The 18,628-nt window shown below is 39.4% G+C and overlaps 3 protein-coding genes across 3 annotated transcripts in view; 2 read left to right on the top strand and 1 right to left on the bottom strand.

The window, feature by feature from the left end:
• zcchc4 (zinc finger, CCHC domain containing 4) overlaps nt 1-9,150 on the bottom strand; it is a 19,470-nt gene extending 10,320 nt beyond the window's left edge. The window contains exons 1-11 of the mRNA XM_008323975.3: nt 8,932-9,150; nt 8,661-8,779; nt 8,507-8,589; nt 7,653-7,925; nt 7,402-7,482; nt 2,679-2,751; nt 2,454-2,604; nt 2,035-2,132; nt 1,576-1,697; nt 960-1,035; nt 813-864 (exon numbers count right to left, since the gene is read on the bottom strand). Of these exons, the coding sequence (XP_008322197.1) occupies nt 813-864; nt 960-1,035; nt 1,576-1,697; nt 2,035-2,132; nt 2,454-2,604; nt 2,679-2,751; nt 7,402-7,482; nt 7,653-7,925; nt 8,507-8,589; nt 8,661-8,779; nt 8,932-9,010 (1,207 nt within the window). The 5' untranslated portion in view covers nt 9,011-9,150. The remainder of the gene's footprint in view (nt 1-812; nt 865-959; nt 1,036-1,575; nt 1,698-2,034; nt 2,133-2,453; nt 2,605-2,678; nt 2,752-7,401; nt 7,483-7,652; nt 7,926-8,506; nt 8,590-8,660; nt 8,780-8,931) is intronic.
• Nucleotides 2,758-7,395, top strand: LOC103388793 (nuclear factor 7, ovary). The gene is made up of 7 exons (XM_008323963.3): nt 2,758-2,986; nt 3,224-3,426; nt 4,391-4,486; nt 4,554-4,793; nt 4,883-4,902; nt 4,997-5,127; nt 5,830-7,395. The coding sequence occupies exons 2-7, from the start codon at nt 3,226-3,228 to the stop codon at nt 6,414-6,416; spliced, it is 1,275 nt and encodes a 424-aa protein (XP_008322185.1). The 5' UTR covers nt 2,758-2,986; nt 3,224-3,225; the 3' UTR covers nt 6,417-7,395.
• Nucleotides 9,151-9,285: 135 nt separating the features above from the next.
• ablim2 (actin binding LIM protein family, member 2) overlaps nt 9,286-18,628 on the top strand; it is an 87,196-nt gene continuing 77,853 nt past the window's right edge. The window contains exon 1 of the mRNA XM_025062554.1: nt 9,286-10,222. Within this exon, the coding sequence (XP_024918322.1) occupies nt 10,210-10,222 (13 nt within the window). The 5' untranslated portion in view covers nt 9,286-10,209. The remainder of the gene's footprint in view (nt 10,223-18,628) is intronic.

Raw genomic sequence — 18,628 nt, 5'->3', positions numbered from 1 at the left:
CGGCGCGGCCACAAGTCTGACAGTGTATCCAGGCTTTGGAGGAGAAAATACGTATAAATGAAGAGCACGGTGTATCAATGTTATATATATATATATATATATATTTATATATATATATATATATATATATATATATATATATATGTATTTTTTTTTTGTAGAAAATGCAATAAAACTTGAATTTTTGATTTTACAGTGTTCCCTCTCCAATCGCTGTAGTTGCGTTCCATGACCCACAGCGAAATGGGAAAAATCGCAAAGTACAGTCGAGATAGTTATTATATTATGTATATATTTGATATATATTATATATATATTTCCCCTTTATTAACCTCCCCCATACTGTCAACCCTCCCTAGACTGTATTACCCGTTCCCACACAATTATACGCGCAGTAGAGTTGTAGAATGGCGACGCAGAGTGAAGTGAACGAGAGAGTGGCCGACAGACAAGGGGAGATGATGAGAGATGCTACGATAAATGAGCCAATCAGCGTGAGGAACAGAAAAAGCATGCTCAATTAGCCAATAGTACACCGAGTACGCATTGTACTAGCCAATGGTATGCTGTGTACGATCTCGTCTAGGTAAACAAAGCTACCAGCAATGGTTCGCAAATGTGCTAATCTCAATTTAAAATTAAGAAGAAGCCAAAACTTTTGTATGTATAATTATCATTTATTTTGCTATATTTGGAAATAATGAAAAACTTGCGAGATTGAATTTAAAAAAAAAAATCTGCGATGTACCGAGAGGAGCGAAAGGAGAACCGGGATATAGAGAGGGACCACTGTCTATCCAATTTACACATACATGGTTTGACACATTTCTCACAAGCCGAGCAGTGCTTCCATTGCCGACCATCCTGTACACAGAAAACGGAATGTTATTATTTTTTTTTTTTTTTCAAACTCATAAAATACATGCGCTACAATGTATGTACTAATGTTTTTTCAATACCTTTGATGGGCAGACGTTACATTTAGCACAGTGTTTGTTCAGGACGCAGACGAATCTCTGACACACTGAGCAGAACCTAAAAGAGAACAAACAAAAATATAGATCATTCACACAGCTAGTTATTAACATATTTGTCACAACAATTAAATACTCTTCCTCTAGGTGGCAGCAGATGTTTATAAAAACTAAAAAAAAAAAGAGCGCAGTTACACTCTCTCGTTACTCCGCCCATTCTGCTATGGAACTATGGAGTGAACCCTCTTGTCATCCAGCCTGTTTGGTGATGAGGGAAACAAACACACATGGACATAGCAATATATTGAGGCCAGCAAAATTATGAACTTTTTGTGCCATCAATGGATTTATTGATTATTGTCGCAGGCCTGAAACCATGTTTTAGACCAGTGTTTTTCAACCTTGGGGTCGTCGCCCCATGCGGGGTCGCCTGACATTGAAATAGGGTGGTCTGAAAATTCTGATCAAACACATGATCTTAAAACATCTGTATTCTGTATATCTTGTTTGACGGCTGCGATCACGCGACTGCACCAGTGACAGCTACTAATAGAAATTTGTGGTGTCAAAAAATGTTGGGACCCACTGATTTATTGATTACCTGTAGCCCTCGCTTTTAGGCAGAACGACGTCCTTCGGGCAAATGTTGGTGAAGAGTCTGACAGGAGACTGCTTCCTGCCAGTCTTTCCATGTTTGTACAGTGGATGGTTGTCATAGTCCATCTAGATCAGTAGAAACCGACCAACTATTACAGTATATGTCAAAAAGCAAATTTAAATTCACTTCATTTTAGCAGATGCTCACCTAATATTTTATATGTAGAATTTAATTACTTCAAAAATGTTGATAAAAATCTTGATATTGTTTTATTTTAAAAAATCTATTTATATACAGTATGACATGATTTGTTCTTAGTTCTTATGCTGTTCTGTTTTGGTTTGTTTTGGATATATAATTCTTCGATGTTGTGCTCTTAGCTCTCTTAATGACCACACAGGTATAAATAGTGTTGAATCTGAATTTGTAGTCAGCAAAAAACAGCTAAAGTGCCATTGGTACCTGATAGTCCAACATGGTCAATGTAGGGAGACACTCCAGGATACGGGGCTCGAAGAAGTACGGGAATACCCACAGCATAGGAATATCAGTGTCGACAACTGCTCACATGAAAGAAGGGGAGGAAAAAAAAAAAAAAGCATTCGTCTTTAAATTCCAAATACCTTAAGAATTAGGCAGGACATTGGATCCACTCGTACAGCACTTTTTTTTTCCTATTATCAACATGTATCATTGAAACAGACAAAACAAACATATTTACACACATATATATACATTTATACACGTTTGTGTATATATATATATATATATACACATACATATATAAAAATATCAATATATACTACAGAATAAAGAATATATAACAATAATTGAGATTGTGACTCCAAAACGTCGTAATGAATATGGACAGTGATACTGACCGTCCCCCTGCAGTTTCTTCCACGTCTGTGAGATCAGTGAAAAGCTGTTGGCCAGAGGCTTGACCAGACCACCAAACGGCGGGTCGGCCACCATCACAACCTTCTCTCCATCGCTCTCTTTGAGGAAAGACTGCAGGATTGAGCTGGACGCCTGAGAGGAGACGATGCTTTAACAAATATAGAACAAGTCTGAGGAAACCTCAAGGGTCTGAGGTTGTACAGTACCTTTCCACCAAAGAAGTGATGGTTGAACATGTTGTAGTGACAGAACTCATCCTGGCTGTAGAACTGGGCATATCTGAAACAGAGATTGACAAAGTGATGCATTTTCTCCCATTTCCTGTTTCCACACGAATATGCAAAGTCAAGTCTGGACTAATCTGGTCTGGGCATGTACAAAATTGACAAAAAACACGCACATCAGGAACCAGAGGCGTGACTTGCAGGTAAAAGCTCGCAGAAACACGTACACACCCTTACTGCACTTTTTCCTTCATACGGTCACTGTCCAGAGAAGAAAAAGCAAATACCAGGTAAGGGTAGCTGGTGAGCAGTAAATACATTAAATATATAAGATTTGTTGTAATTGTAAAGCATATGTTTTACAGCGATTGTCCTCAGTAAACAACAACTGGAAGGATTAAACGACTTTCCGATTTTTTCCACAAACCAGATGAACTGGTTTCCTCTGCAGAAACAGCCACAGCAAATGACAGATTTCTTTTTTACTTGCAACAAGCTTCGTGTGTTTTTTTTTTTTTTGTCTTAAGAAATGGCGGAGAAGGCATCCGTATCTGTTGGTGAACGATCAGCGGCTGCTGAGTCTGAGTCTGTGCAGAGTGGCTGCAAAACGCCACCTGCTGGAGCCAGTGGACTGGGCTTCACTCCTCAGGTCTCTAATAGTGACAGGGTGGTCCAGCCATTCCCACGCTCGCCAAAACTACAGAGGAAGAAACCTGCCAGGCGCTCCAAGGTACAGTGGCAGTAGATGAATGACAGAAATAGCGATGTCGTGATAGCATTTCACACAAACCGTTACGAGTGTGAGTATTTTCATTTGAGTGCGGGCTGATACAAAATGCCAATACCGAGGACTGTTTCTCTTGCTTTAGCCTGTCGGCTCAGTCTCTCTTCACTCGCTACGCCCACATCTAACACTGAGCGACAACACGGGGAAAAAAAACTTGCAGCACGGTCCTTAGTCAGTGGCTGTCCAGCTGTGCCGTTACGAGTGTGAGTATTTTCATTTGTATTTTCATTTTTCAGATGTATGTTTGTTATTTTCACACTGACAGCCACCAGAGGGCACTCTAGGCTTGTTTACCAGTATCTGCTACTGCTGTACCACTGAAAATTTACACGTTTGTTATTTTCGCACTGACAGCCGCTAGAACGCACTGGTGCGACTTATACTCCAGAGAGACTTATAAATGTTTTTTCCTTCTTCATTATGCTTTTTTTGGCTGGTGCGACTTATACTCTCATCTAAAAATATCTATAGTCTTAATGAAATAATGTGTTAAAATGATCTTGAGCCCTTACAACAGGAGTCACCAAGGTGGCGCCCGCAGGCACCTGGTTGCCCCCGTGGACTACCTAAGGTGCCCGCGTGGTATGTTCTAAAAATAAAATTTGTCAACAAGAAGGTCAAATATCGTACTGTTACTGTGGTTTTTGAATCAGTTTCATATGCATTGATGACAAAATGCAAACAGAGCTTTGAAAACCACCTTTTCTCTTTTAGTGATCTTCTTGAACTTCTCTTATGTGATCAGTTTCGGTTTTTGTTTTCCCTAAAATAATGTCTGACCAACAAACCCCGAAACGCCAAAAGTCAAGGATGTCGTAAACCGAGGGCCGCCTGTATAAACACATTGCTATCATGGGACTCAAATTATAAATACTGACGTGAAGAACAATTCCTCTGCCCTCTTCAGGAGCAGCTGTCCAGGCTTCTGGAGGAGCTCCGGGCAGAGAAATCAAAGACTGAAGCTCACATCAAGTCTCTGAAGAAACGCAGCTCTGACCTCTCTGTGAGTATGAATTCAAAACACCACTGTCCAAATAAACTCACTGTCTCCTCGATTATTCCTACTGCAGAGGAGCACAGAGGCCATGAAGCAGCAGGTCCGGGAGCACTACGAGAAAATGCGGGCGGTGTTGCAGAGGGACGAGCAGACCGTTCTGGACTCACTGGAGCTGGACCAGAGAAAGACCAGAACCACGCTGGACAACGTTCTGAAGACCTGGAAGCAGCACCAGGACCAGGTCACCAAGAGCATCAGCAGCACAGAAATATCTATCCGCAAGAGCTCAACAGAGGAAGAGGAGGAAGATGAGGTCTGATAAGTCGATCCGTGTCATTTATACCACAACTGAACCGTATTCAACAGCTGATTTTTTTCTGTTTCTCTTTTTCTCCTCTCAAGGGTCAGAGTGGTACAGTGAGGTAAAAAAAACGCTCCGCGACACAAAGGATTTTCAACTTTTAATATATGACGCAATATTTGTTTGTTTTTTTTTTCTTTTATTTCATGTTAAAGTCCCAAGAGACCAGATCCCTCTGAAAAGGAAATTGGACTGAATGAAAAGAGATTTGAGAGGCTCCTGAAAACATTATCAGCCGTTTTTAAAAACCTCAAAGTGCAGCTGCAGAGGAAGACACTGTTGCTAGGTACTAAGTTTTAAGTTTCTCAAACTCATGTCATAGCAGGTCTCACGACTGTCTTTTAAACCTGACCTTTCAATCTTTCTGCTATTCGATGCAAAAATGTTTGATAGCAGTACCTTCATTTCGATACCGGTTCGTGAGTGATACTTTTTTCCGATTCAATCAATAACATAGACTAGGCTAGTCTGTCTGTGTCTGTGTGCGCGCTCAAAACCCAAACCTTTCCGCTGTTGCTGCTTCAGATATCCTGCTCCATCATGTTTCTGGGTGACAGTCGCTCACAGTAACGATGACATTGTGTCGTTCAGAGGGCTGACTATTTTGAAGATTCTTTACAAAGCACCCGTTGTTGTCAGATTCACTCACGATTGCGCTGTTTTAACCACGTTTAGACGACAGTTACCGATGTACGCGTCGAAGGCAACAGGGCTTCAGCTTAGTTGCCTCCGACACGACACAGCAACTTGCATTATGCAACAGCTAATCACCGACAGCATGAACCGATCCTGATCTTGTGATTAACATCTGGGTACCGAAAGACGAGGCATATTTTGTTACACCGTACTACGGAAGCAGTTCGGATGGTGCCAATAAAGAACCAAAGTTCGATATACCCAGCCCTAGATAGTCGAGGAAGGTTATTACTACGAGAACTAATTGTATAAGATTTCTCGCTGAAAAAATGATTCTGAATTTACTTTACAGATTCCATTCCTGTGGTGATTGACAGGCAGACGTGCCATAACCAGATAACGGTGACTTCTGATGGACGGGGTGCGTTCTTTTCAGACTCAGACCACCCGGTCACAGATCACCCGCTTCAGTTTGACAAAGTGTGCTGTGCTCTGGGTTCGTCCCGGATAACGGGAGGTCAAAATTACTGGGAGGTCGACGTGAGTTGCTGCTCGGCCTGGGCGGTGGGTGTGGCCAACACCAGCCTACAGAGAAAGGGCAAGGACAAGGGTGCCAAACTGGGGCGCAACAGAAACTCGTGGTGTGTGGAACTGCGTGACAGCAGTCTGTCCGCATGGCACAACGACCGGAACGTCGCCTGCCACGGCGTGGGGCAAACAGCCCCAGCTAAGGTGGGGGTGTGGGTGAATTATGACAAAGGGCAGCTGATGTTCTACAACGCTGACACCATGGCTGTGCTGCAGAAGTTCTCGGCTGCCGTCACACCGGTGTTTGACAGAGCTCACCACCGGTTCACTGAACCACTGTATCCAGCCGTACGGTTCCTGAGGCCGCCACAGAACCAAGTGTGGCCAAACCACCTGCAGCTGTCTCTTTAGCACTGTGTGATACTCTGGATATCACTGTGTGCAGTTGGTAAAAGGTTCATGTCAGCGGTCTTCAGTAGGGATGGCTCCATCTGGTGTTCACGATCGGTATCGCGCCGATATTGGTCAAACATTTCAGTCCCATACCTAAGCCCAAATGCTCAACTTAACTTTGCGTGACATACTTCAAAAAGGGACACTATCGCCTCAGCAATGGCAGTGGAAGAGAAAAGACGGTATCGGGTGGATTTAAGGTATCGACAGAAATTCCAAGTTGCTGTATCTGACAAGAAAAAGTTGTATCGAACCATCTCTAGTGTACAGTCCTGTTACACTACAAAAAACAGTAAATACCTTGAAGGTAGTCAAAACATATCAGAGCTGAATCAGGCTACATCACAGATAAATGAGGTCAAATATTATATATTTTCAAGCAGTAAGGCAGTAGTTCCCAACCACTGGGGCCTGGCGGATTAGCGAGTCTTAAGAATTATAATCCATACCATGCAAAATTATCCAATATCACTTAAATCAATCTGAATTATTTATTTTAATTTGTCCTTGTTTGTATATGTGACAGTGACAGGCAAGGAAAATACCTGCTTTTCCACTAGGCGGCAGCAGATAGCCATAAACACAAAAAATAATTAAGTGACTTAAAGTTGTTAAAAATCTTCATGTGTGGCTTTCTTCAATTCCTGAGTATAAAACAACGTTGTGTTTGTAATATTTTTTTCATATTATTTTCTTGTTAAATATTTTTATTCTTAATAAGAGGACATAAAAAGTGACGTGCAGTTGTTTTGTAAAGAAATTTGCATTTTTTTGTTATTTAAGATAACAATTGCAGTGAGGTACTTTGCATAGCTTTTACAAATAGGTCATAATTTGTCTGGAGCTCTGTGATAAAATTGTATACTGGACAAAAACATGTCATTTGTAACATATTGTGAGTTGAGTGTATAGTCACATGCCTTAGCATCATTAAAATCCTAACCTGAAGTCGATGTCCAGCAGCAGACTCTTCATTGGTTTATGTTTCTGCTCCAGGTTTCGCAACTTGATCAGCTCCTGGAGTCTTGGGAGAAAAAAAAAATCACATTGACTTTCATCTGTTCTTAATAATTGTGTTCATAAACATTCATTAAAAGTAGCAAAACAAATATAATGTTGTTTAAGCTGCTCTCAATGACTGTAAACATACTGTAGGCTCACGTTGGTTTTTTTTTAAGTAAAGAGCTCCCTCACCTGGGCGTCCCCACACACAGCACCTTCCTGAAACCCAAAGCAGCTAATGTGTCCAGCAGGAAGTTTGCGCTGCGGTCAGTGAACAGGTACTGGGCGTTGCTCTTCTTGTTGTTCATAGGAGACAGCAGCACACTGGGCCTCAGCAGCTCAGCTTCAGTGACAACCACGCGTTTGTGAGACAAGTGGGCGTCACGCTGGACGGGCAGGAGCAAAGTCTGACATTCCTTACAGAAGATCTTCTCATCAGATGAGAGGGAGGAGAACTTTTTAAACCTTGGTAAAAGTAGAAAGTACGAAAGTTAATATTATCCTGTAATAATATAATTTTTTTCCAAAGATGTAAACTGAAGCTTTTTGGCTGTTGGTGTTAATGAAATATAATAATAAATATTTGAGACTAAGCATATAAATTACTTTTACTTAATATTTATATTACATATTTATTTTTTTACTGAAACCAAACATGTCATTTATTGGTCACATTTTTTTACTTAGCCACAATATTATTAATTTAACAGTCAAAATGTAATGTAACAAAAGCAATTGGCAACCTAAAATATATGTCTTAGCAAAAATAATGCACATTTGACCCAGGGAAAAAATGCATTTAATGTAACTTTTGTTACGTGTATGCAAAAGCAACTTAAACGATAGATCGAATTGACACAAATCAATTAAAAAAATTCAATTACAATTTTCAAAAGTTTTGCCCATTTAAATACTCATTTAATCGAACCGCATAGACGAAATTAATGAATAAATTAATCGTCTCCAAAAAGTAGATTGGCAGTCGACATTCTGACTGAAGGATTTAACTGACAACTGAGAAGTTGTACGAGAGTGAACCCTCTCACCTGGTACAGTATTCTTTGTGGCTGATCTGAGGTCTGTGTAACTTGTTCTCTGCCTCTCTGGCCAACCGCCGGGCTTCGGACACCTTTACAGGAATATAAAAATAAGGGAATGGCAATTTTTAATTGTGATTTCTTTTCTAACAACTTAACCTACCTTGTCATCCTCCCACTGGAAGAAACTGCAGTCTTTTCTGTCCCTACAGGCTGAGCAGGCGTAAAACCTCCGGCCACTCGCTCCCTCTCGGCTAACTTTCTCAAATAACAAGGTAGGACCTGCACACAAAAACAATAAAGTTGTACGTTATTTACAGACGAAAGAGGAAATGTCATTTAATTCCACGAAAATACCAACTAAAAGTATTTGACGTCTCATCCGGTTTGCGATAACATTTGTGTCGAAAACAAAACACGTGAATTAAACCTACCATGCGGACAACACGGCGCTTCCTTATCCTCTGGAATAAGAACAACTTCTATTCCAAAACTTTCGTCACTGGCCTCCATGTTACTGTGTTTTACACGTATCAAACTGAACTATAGCTGTCTAGTACTACAGCGTGTGTTCCAGCAGGGGAATCGCATGCTGCGCTGAGTCGCGCATTACTGACGTCACAGACGTTCTGTCGCCTTGAAAACTCATTGGACCAAACACGCAGTTTAGTTTATGTGACGCTAATTTCTGCCATCCTTAACATAACGACAAATGTTTATCGCCTAAATCCTTAACATAACGACAAATGTTTATCGTCTAAATATTTGCTGCTTGTTTTAAGAATGAATATCGTCTCGTTGATAATTCAGCTGTCATACTGGTCTTAAATTGCTGTTCTGATTTACTCCGTTAACTATAGAGTCCAAATGTGTTTTGTGGCTACATTTTTATGTCAAAACAAATTGAAAGAACACTTTGACACATTGACGTAATATGTTTAAATTTGGTTGGCTTCTCTTAATAAAAAGAGTAAGGACAGAGCAATTTAAAAAATCACATCTCTTTAACCACATTTATTTGACACATTTTGGAATGGAAGGGACGGTTGTTGCAGTCTTCGGTTTGACCACAAGATGTCAGCAACCTCATTTTAAAGAATTGGTTACAACATTCGTGTCAAAATAAAGACGAAGAAAAACTATTAAAACACACGCACTAAACACTTTTATTGATTAATGTAGGCCTTCATTTTCAACGTGACTTGTTAGTTTATTTAGCTTGTTTTCTCACCGAGTTACTTATGTAGGTCGTTGCCTCCGTTAATGAAGACTTTTATTTTAGCGGAACCAGCGGAACTGTCGTTACATTTACTTTGTAGACTGACTGCAGCCTCCCCTCCCCTCGTCCCCCACCTCTCTCTCTCTCCCTCCCTCTCTCCCTCTCTCTCCAGTGCGCCCACACCCAACCTGCACTGGCTGCTGCTGAATAAGGCAGAGGCGGCGCAGCCCCTGCAGTGTATGCGGGACAATAGGTCCATAGTGCGGCTGTTGACAGCAGCTCTCAGCGGCGGTTTCTCTCTGGAGCTCTCTGCAGAACTCTTCCGTGTGGACACAGCGAGCAATCATTCTGCTGCCGGCCACTGAGAGGATAGTGAGGCTGCGGCACCATCACCATCCCTGTCCTCCTCCTTACCCTACTCATGCGCTGTCAATGTGGTTAGTGGTCTATTTACTGAGCAGCATCTGAGCAGAGAGGACGTCACACTGGCACCATGAGCAGCACCGGTAAGAGCAGTGATTCCTGTCCTGTCTGTCTGCCTGTCTGCCTGTCTGTCTGTTTAGGGATTATTTCCAAACATTGTTGCCGTAACATGCGTCAGTGCAGTACAGCACAGCTGTGTACTGTGTACTGCGTATCGGCAACAAATGTGTAAATGCTTTGTCGTAGTTCACACTGTGGCATCACTGTGCTCTTCTCTGGAAAAACAAACAACGACTCTGCATTTTAAACACAGACAGTGCTACTATACAGTGTCCTTTTTTTCCCTTTATCTGCCAGCAGAGGCGTTATAGAAGGGCTTCAAGCCCTGGGGCTAAAAGGTATGACATGGGGCCCAACATGACACCCCAACACATACACACCTTTAAAAAAGGGCAAACGAGCTAATAAAATAAAATGTTTAGGCATTTTTTGAACAGGGCATCCCAAAAGTGGGGGTGTGGTTAATTTCTGGTATTTATTTTTAATTTGTGTGAAAAATTAACTGTCATTTAGTCATTTAATTTGATTGTTTTTCAGTGAGAGTAGGAATGACAGCGTTTCAAATAACGTTCAGTCAAGGTTCGAAGCAAGAGCTGAGTCTGTGTTTACAAAAGCGGAACCAACGGTCGCCATACAGTATTTATAAAGAGGGGGCGCTGCAGAGAAAAAGTTTGTGATGTAACATTGAATGCTAGTAGGACAACATTTAGCAAAACCCCAAGCAAGTTTTTACTGATATTTAAATCCTGATACTAAACCAAGGGAATTAACACCATTTCCTGTTAATCTCAGACATTCAACGCAGCCATAAAACTGCTTCAAGGTCCAAGGTAGAAGAGTTGCTAAATCTCAGTTTAAAAACATTTTATGTCCCAGTATGGATGGATTTCATAAAAGTTAATAGAAAAAAACCCCCACAAGAACATTGGCAGTGATTTTTGTTTTGTGTACATCAAGGGTGTCAAACACACGGCCCGCGGACCAAAACTGGCCCACTTGGAGTTTCAATCTGGGCCGCTCAATGAATTTTCAAATTAAGAAAATACACTTCATGAAATATTTTGTAAAATTATATTTCAAGTATGAATATTTATTTAATGAATTTTTACATGAAAACAAAGGGGAAAAGACAGACATTTTGTTATTTTTACATAATTATGTTATGATTGTACTCACATCTAATTAGGCTGTATGTGTTTGACACCCCTGGTGTCTGCTCCCTATTCTATGTACTTTACAAATACTCCATAACTATACATGCATTTTACGATACGTATTTTTTTAGCATATTCAAGGCTAAATATAATTTTTAGGCATGTGTTTTCATAGTAAAATAGCAGTCATTTGGTAAAATTAGCAATTATAATTTACTACTATTTACTACTGCAATAATAGAGTATATGTGTATATAAGGTTGGTAAGAAGAGTATGGATTTAAAAGTACATATGGAACTTCCTTCATCTCCGTTTCGTCGACGATGAACTGCTCTTTCTATCATATGTTCCTCGCAGTGGTTTTAGGAATTCGTATTATATTCAGAAAAGATTGCACATAAGTGATCGTAAATGATAATTATACACTGTTTTCAAAGATTCACAAGCTTCATTTAGAATTTTCTCGATGTCAGCCGTGTTTTCAGTGTTTGATGTACAGTTGCTGTGACAATTTTATAAGTAGCCATGAAGTTATACTTTTAAAAGATAAGCAAACACATGAATGGGAGAAAACTAAAATTCTTATAATGTGTATTATAATGTAATTATAATACAATCTGTATAATTATAAATACATATTTCAATTTAAATCAGGCAACTATGAAATTCTATATGGGTCAAACTGGACATTATACTGGCTAATTAAGAAATGAGGGCAGAAAACACAACCTTGAGTGGACTAGTTCAGTAATTAGTCTTGGGTTTAATGAAGCAACAGTATAGTGATGATGAGTGTGTCTCTACACAGGTAGTATAGTGATGATGAGTGTGTCTCTACTGTTCTGTCAATACATTGGTGGTGGAGGTGAGATGATATGAGGTCATTAGTGTACGGCTGTGAGAACATAATGAAGCCTGTGACAGCGTGTGTGTGCAGAGCTACCTCCTGTTGTCTGTGATGATTTTGATGAAACTGATTCCCACTTGTTTCTATAGACAGCTGCTTTGCTGCTGATGAACAATATCCTGTCTGAGAGATTGAATCGGTTTTGAGTCTTTTGGTGATCGAGTTTATTGCTGAGTTGGAGAATTGGTCTTTTGAGTTTATTTTTCATTCATTTCAGTTTGGATTAGGACTTGAAATATTACAGGAATGAATCCTGATTATCATAAACTGTACTGTGTTAGTTTTAACTTGCGATATTGTATGAAATATTTGGTTATTATTTTATTTTAAATATTCAACTTTATTCTGCATTAACTTAACCTGTAATATATTGCAATGTTTAATCTATCTATGCAGTATTTGTTTAATGTTTTTTTAAATATTCTGAATTATGGTAATATATTGCAATGTTTAATCTATCTTTAATGTTTTTTTAATTATTCTGAATTATAGTGCAATATTTCTCTCACCTTGTTTGGTATTCTTATTTACTTTACATTATTTATGGAAAATATTTGGCAATATTTCCCTATACTTTGAAAAATGTTTGGTCATTCTTTGCACCATTTGGTCAAATTGTTTTTTAAATATTCTGATTTATTCTGTGTAATACTTGGTCAATATTGAGGTTCACTGTGCTTTATTTTGGTCATTTTGTTTTAGTAATATTCTAATTTACCCTGAAATATTTGATTTCATCTTCTGTCAGTGTTTTTTTTAAAGCATTTTAAAACCAGTTAAACGTCACATTTACACGTGGTTGTTATACCATGTGATACGCTGCACGTTAATATACCTGAAATCCATATATATGAAATATATATATATATACCCTATTTATTTTGGGAATGATTGCATACAGACAGGATTCGTGCTTGTTTACTTCCGCCTTGATTGGCACATTTAAGATGAAGTAAGTCTTTGAACAGGCTCTTCATGCTACGCTAACGAACACACCCCTAGGTACTGTTGAGTTTACTAGCGTTAATCATTGTGCCGGCCAGGCTGCATTCTTTTGAATGTGGCAAAATACTATCAGCCTCCACTGTAGCTGTCTGTTGTGAGAAAGGTTAAAGATACAGAACACAACATCACAGAGCCTCTTAACCAGTATCAGGAATTATCAAAGTCAAAGTCAAATTATCAGTGATTTAAAAGGATGGACGATGGTTCCATATCAGATTACTGCCACGGGTGACACCAAAACAATCAATACTTGCTGACTGGTCGGAGTTTGACCATTTGTTTACATTTGCTTGGATGTGCATTTGTAGCATAAACTGTGTGTTGGACTCTTTCTGCTTGAGCTCTGGACTGAGTACAGGAAGTGGATATGCCCTCTCAGAATTATAACATTGTGACTTTCTTATCTGCACGCTTTACTTGCGATGTGTCCTCGCTGAATGTGTGTAAACAAATGGTGCCACACCTACTTTGTGTCATGCACTGGAATGTGTGTTAGCACTGTAGTGTCTGCCAGCAGAATAGAAAATGTGTGTGGCTTTAATTAGGGTGAATTCCAGTGTTATAAAATAAAGAATGATACTTAAGGAAGGGCGCGGGGGGCTGACGTCCAGCCAAGTGTTTCTCAACCTTTTTCAACCAAAAAGCCCATTGCGAACCACCAAACAAAAATATTACAAAAAATATATAGTAGAGTTTGTAAAGTATAAACAAAAATATTACAAAAAATATATAGAGTATGTAAAGTACGAAGTATAGTCATCTTCTTGTTTCAATGTACTCACAGTTTACCGACTAGTGTGAAAACTGGGCCTCTTTAGTTGAACACACGCTGATATGCTCACAGGAATTGAAGAAAGACACACAAAGATCTCCCTCTACTTTTTCAATCTGAAGAAATAAAAACTAAAGAAATCTCACTTTTTTTAAGCTTTCGTAGCCATCCGCTGCCACCTATTGGCAGAGTATTTAATTGTTCTGGCTGTCACATCACGTAGACAAAGACAAATCATTTGCTGTAAATGTAGATGATGATGTTTTCTGTGAATGATGGCGGCAGTGCCCCCCTCAGCCTACAACATCACAGACATGTTGGCCACGGGTTTTGCTTGCATCATCATAACTTCCTGTTTTGGTCCATTTTTGGCCCAAAATTCTCGGCCGAATAATCAGTGCATCCCTAATCACAAGTAAGTTTTATATTTACAAAATGATTGTGATGATGAGTGCTACCCACAAGGTACTGCAGTTACGATACTGTATCTTTTTGGCAATTAGTTAGTGGTTTTGCAGACTCCTGTCTACAGTATCTTTACATTAAATCCTTACTACTGACAAAACTTTGATGGGATTTCATGTAAAAATACGATGCTAGCACAAACTGTTTACCATATGGTTCACAGTCGGATTGAGGTGATGAGATGACTGAGAAATCTTTTTTTTTTTTCTCACTCAAATACGTTGACTATTTTACATCTAACAAATAAAAGCCTTGGTTCTCAAAGTAGCAGGCAGCCCCAGCTGTAAAGAGTGTAAAGCTATTGCATAAGGGCACAGTCAGGAACATTAATTTAGTTTGTTTGTGTATTTATTGTATTTTGTGGGAACTACCTTGTTTCAATAACGTTCTGTGTAGATTTGAAGCATCAGTTCTAGTTGTGGTGGTGTAGGGAGAAGGGCTCAACATTAGTGCTAACTATAAAACGGTGGGAAAAATTGTATTAATGAGACCTGCAATGTGTAGTAACCTATGCCCATTCTTCTATCTTTATTTCCATTTTTTCCCTATTTTTCTTAAATCCAGAATCAGGAATCAAATTTTGAGCAAAACCTTCGAAACTGTAGAAATTGAAATCCAGCTCAACTTTTTCTTGTCCTTGTTAAATATGAATTTAAAAACATACGTTAACATTTTTTGGGGTTTGAATTGCTACATTTTTTACAGATTTAACCTAGATTGTGTTATCTAGAGGTTCTCAAAAATGTCATCCTATATTTCAACCATCGGTTTCTGAAACTGTTGACACTTAAGGGTGATATTTATGTTCTGTCTGCAGTGGTGGCCCAGTACTGCCCAACAAAATGACAGCCAGTGGTACACGCACACGCGTAATTAAGCCAGAAATGTAGTGTGGGCCTGTGACATTTCCCTGCAGCCTGCTGTTGTAGCTGCGCCTTTGATGAAGTCAGGACTGGCATCTTGTTTATCCTCCGTGACACAGCAAACGGAACGGTTCGTGACTTGATGATCCCATGTTGCCACGTCTCTATATTGAGCACGGTATTATTAGTCACAATTATTGCCAGTACTCAAACCTCACTATAAGAACTCAATACACAATCAGTCACAGAGTGAGCTAAGACCACCATAGAAAACAAAACAAAAAACACTATTGCATCTGGTATTTCAGTGTCTTTGGGATTTAGCTGACCAGCGTTAGCATTAGCCTTAGCCTTCATGCATTCAACGTTTTTAAGTTTGTGATGATTTTTTCAGTTGGTTGAATGAGTTAGTTGAGTTACCCTGTGGCGCACGCACAGCTCTACGGCACTGTTTGCATGTAATGTCCTTTTAGTCAGCATCATTGATCTGAACCAGACAAGCTCCAGCCAATCGATGTTGATCCCTTACGAGGTGCTAGCTCCTCCAAATCTCCAGATGATTTCGCACCGTCGTGCTAGCTCCTCCAAATCTCCAGATGATGCCGCAGCGTCATCTTCTGCTCCCGACATTATGCCTCACTCTCACATTAGTCGTTGAACAATTTGAGGCTGCCCAGTTGCTGCTTGCTGCAGGGGTCGCTCCCATCCTAATCAGGCAACTTTATCGCACCCCCTGGTGGTTGACTGACTGAGAAATTGCTTGATTGATTTTGATGTTAATATTGCCAACGCTCATTTTAATTTAATTGTGACATCCAAAATTGTGGTTGTGGTTAAAATTTGATTAATTGTGCAGGTTTCAGTTGAGAAGATTGTTTACCTTTAACTATATTACAGCAAATTCATGATGTCGTTAATGGGCCCAGAAACCCATTAGGCTTATGCTAGAAATCCTGCGGGATCACTATTTCACACATTGTAAGCTGTAAATAAAAAATAAACCTCTACATAGAGCCAGTAACAAAACCAGAAAGGGTATCTTTGGAAACTACTGGTAGATATATAGGAATGAGTCAACTTCTTGGTAATGTCCGGTAAAATAGAATGTCGGCAATTAAACTGACAGATTTATCCACATACGTTTACATATCCCCAATTAATTTTTATTCACTTTATCTTTAGTTACATTGATGTTTTGTCTAATGTGATGACAATGTCAATTAAAATATTTTTTGTTTTATTCGAAAACAATTTATTATCACTCGGCTTTTAAAATAACCTTACGTTACTGAGAAGTAAATAATACGTGCTGTAAGCATTTTCCACGTCAATGTCATCCTTGGTTTCTGCGTTTCTTCCATTGTTTTCTGCTTAGAGCACATTTCACACCTTGGCCCTGTCACAGTGGAATCAGCAGTATGTGCAATATTCATGATTGTGTTAATTGGGTCGTTTTCGCGGTACATGTCGACTGCTGGCATTCAGGTGGGATGGGGGTCGTAAAGGTCGGCCGTGCATTTGATTGAACTCCGTTAGATGATCACGTAAGAAACATGCACATGAACTCAACTGACCCTATTGCCCCTCACACAAAGGGGCAAACAACATTTAACGAAACGGAATTTCCAACCAAAACTAACATTTAATGAAAGTTTTGCTTCATTTTTTCTTATAGTTTAGCCAAGTCGTGGGCAAAGTTTTTGCATTAAAAGTCATGCATTAAGGCTAAAATGCATTTTCTACACCATCTATTGGGGAAACATTGGTATTGCAGGGAAAAGTCAGAAGTATAATGAAAATATAAATAAATGATATCATTTGGAAAAGTTTGGCGGGCCGGATTAAAAAGTTGAATGGGCCGCATCCGGCCCTCGGGCCTCAGTTTGCCTATGTCTGGTTTAGCCTATGTTACGATTTCTTCTTCAGGTCCTTTTCTGTTAGTAGATAAATCAAAGCGGTGGAAAAGTTATTTGAAGAGAAAGACAATTGAAATGTTAAACATTAGCCTTTACAGCAGTTTGGGCTAACCTTCAACTGTATTCAGCTAGACCTTTTTCTAACTGTGGAGGAGCAGCTGATGTTGTGGGACATCCACAACAACCACATGCAGGCATTTTTAAACCACATTAAGACTAATCCCTGATGACAATGCGTATTTATTTATATCTTATCAGTCCTTTAGTGGCCCTGCCCAGACGGACAGCCGTGTCCTGCTGCAGCTCCTGGCTTCTCTCTCAGCCGCGTCAGCCACCTGTCACATATCCTGAAACTATTTGATTTAGCCTGGTATAACACAAATGCTAAGTCATGCTAGTGTGTGAGCGAAGGAGCGGCGGAGCTCAGTGGGAGGTTAGCTTAAGTAATTGGATTTTTCTGACCTTGTTTTTTGTTTTATTTCTGGGTGTAATTTATGTCACAGATACTGTGACTTAAATGAGAAAACTATAAAATTAGGGTTTTTTTTAATATAAATTTGAATAACAAAAAGAACCATTTTTTGTTAGTTTTGTTGCTCAGGTGCTTCATAGGAATGTATGCGCCTACTCTTCAAGGAGACTTTAGTGTGTATTTCCAAAGATTCTATATGTGGAGAGCGGGAGAGACACAAAATCAATGCGCATCAGTGAATTATTTATCTGTTCACCTTCTCCTGAGTCAGAGAGTGTGTGTGTGTGTCTTTGTGTTTTCTTGTGAACGATCTGTGAAAATAAATAGTCAGCTTCCGTTCTTCACTTCCTGTTTTTTATTTTTCATTTACTTTCCATTCCTTCCCTTTCCTTCCCTCTTTTCCTTCCTTTCCTTTTTTCTATTCTCCTCTCCTTTCTTTTTTGTCCCTATCCATTCCTCCTTTCATAACCTTCACTCTTTTGTTACTTGTTTTGCTTTCCTTTCATTCTCTCTCTCCTCGTCTTTCCTTTTTTTCCTCTCTCTTTTGTTTATTCACTTTTTTCCCATAATTTTTTTTCTTTGCTTTCCCTTTTCTTCTCATTTCCTTTTCTTCACTTCTGCTTCCTTTCCTTTCCTCCCCCCTCCCTTTTAAATGTATCTGAGCCTCTTGTGTTTGTCCAATGTGAATCCTAACTTTTCTTTTTTAACCTCATCTTTTTTTCAAACAACAGCCTATTGTCTTCTCACCAGCCCATGTGTGTGATCAGGTCACATGATGGTGATGCGTTTGATGCATTTTTCAAGGTCAGCGTAAAAAAAAAAAAAAAAAAAAAAAAAAATTTTACTGCATTTTCCCTTTTAAAAAAAAGAGCTG

The sequence above is a fragment of the Cynoglossus semilaevis genome, chromosome 1 (genome assembly GCF_000523025.1).
Source record: "Cynoglossus semilaevis isolate Cse_v1.0 chromosome 1, Cse_v1.0, whole genome shotgun sequence".
NCBI lineage: Eukaryota > Metazoa > Chordata > Actinopteri > Pleuronectiformes > Cynoglossidae > Cynoglossus > Cynoglossus semilaevis.
Note: the sequence above shows the minus strand (reverse complement) of the source record. Positions and strands in the feature narration are given on the sequence as shown.

Bases quoted from the DNA above. Each gene is read 5' to 3' on its own strand.
- LOC103388793 (XM_008323963.3), top strand. From the start codon at position 3,226: ATGGCGGAGAAGGCATCCGTATCTGTTGGTGAACGATCAGCGGCTGCT. The intron at 4,487-4,553 runs GTGAGTATGAAT...TTCCTACTGCAG, and splicing joins AACGCAGCTCTGACCTCTCT to AGGAGCACAGAGGCCATGAA. The intron at 5,128-5,829 runs GTACTAAGTTTT...TTTACTTTACAG, and splicing joins GAGGAAGACACTGTTGCTAG to ATTCCATTCCTGTGGTGATT.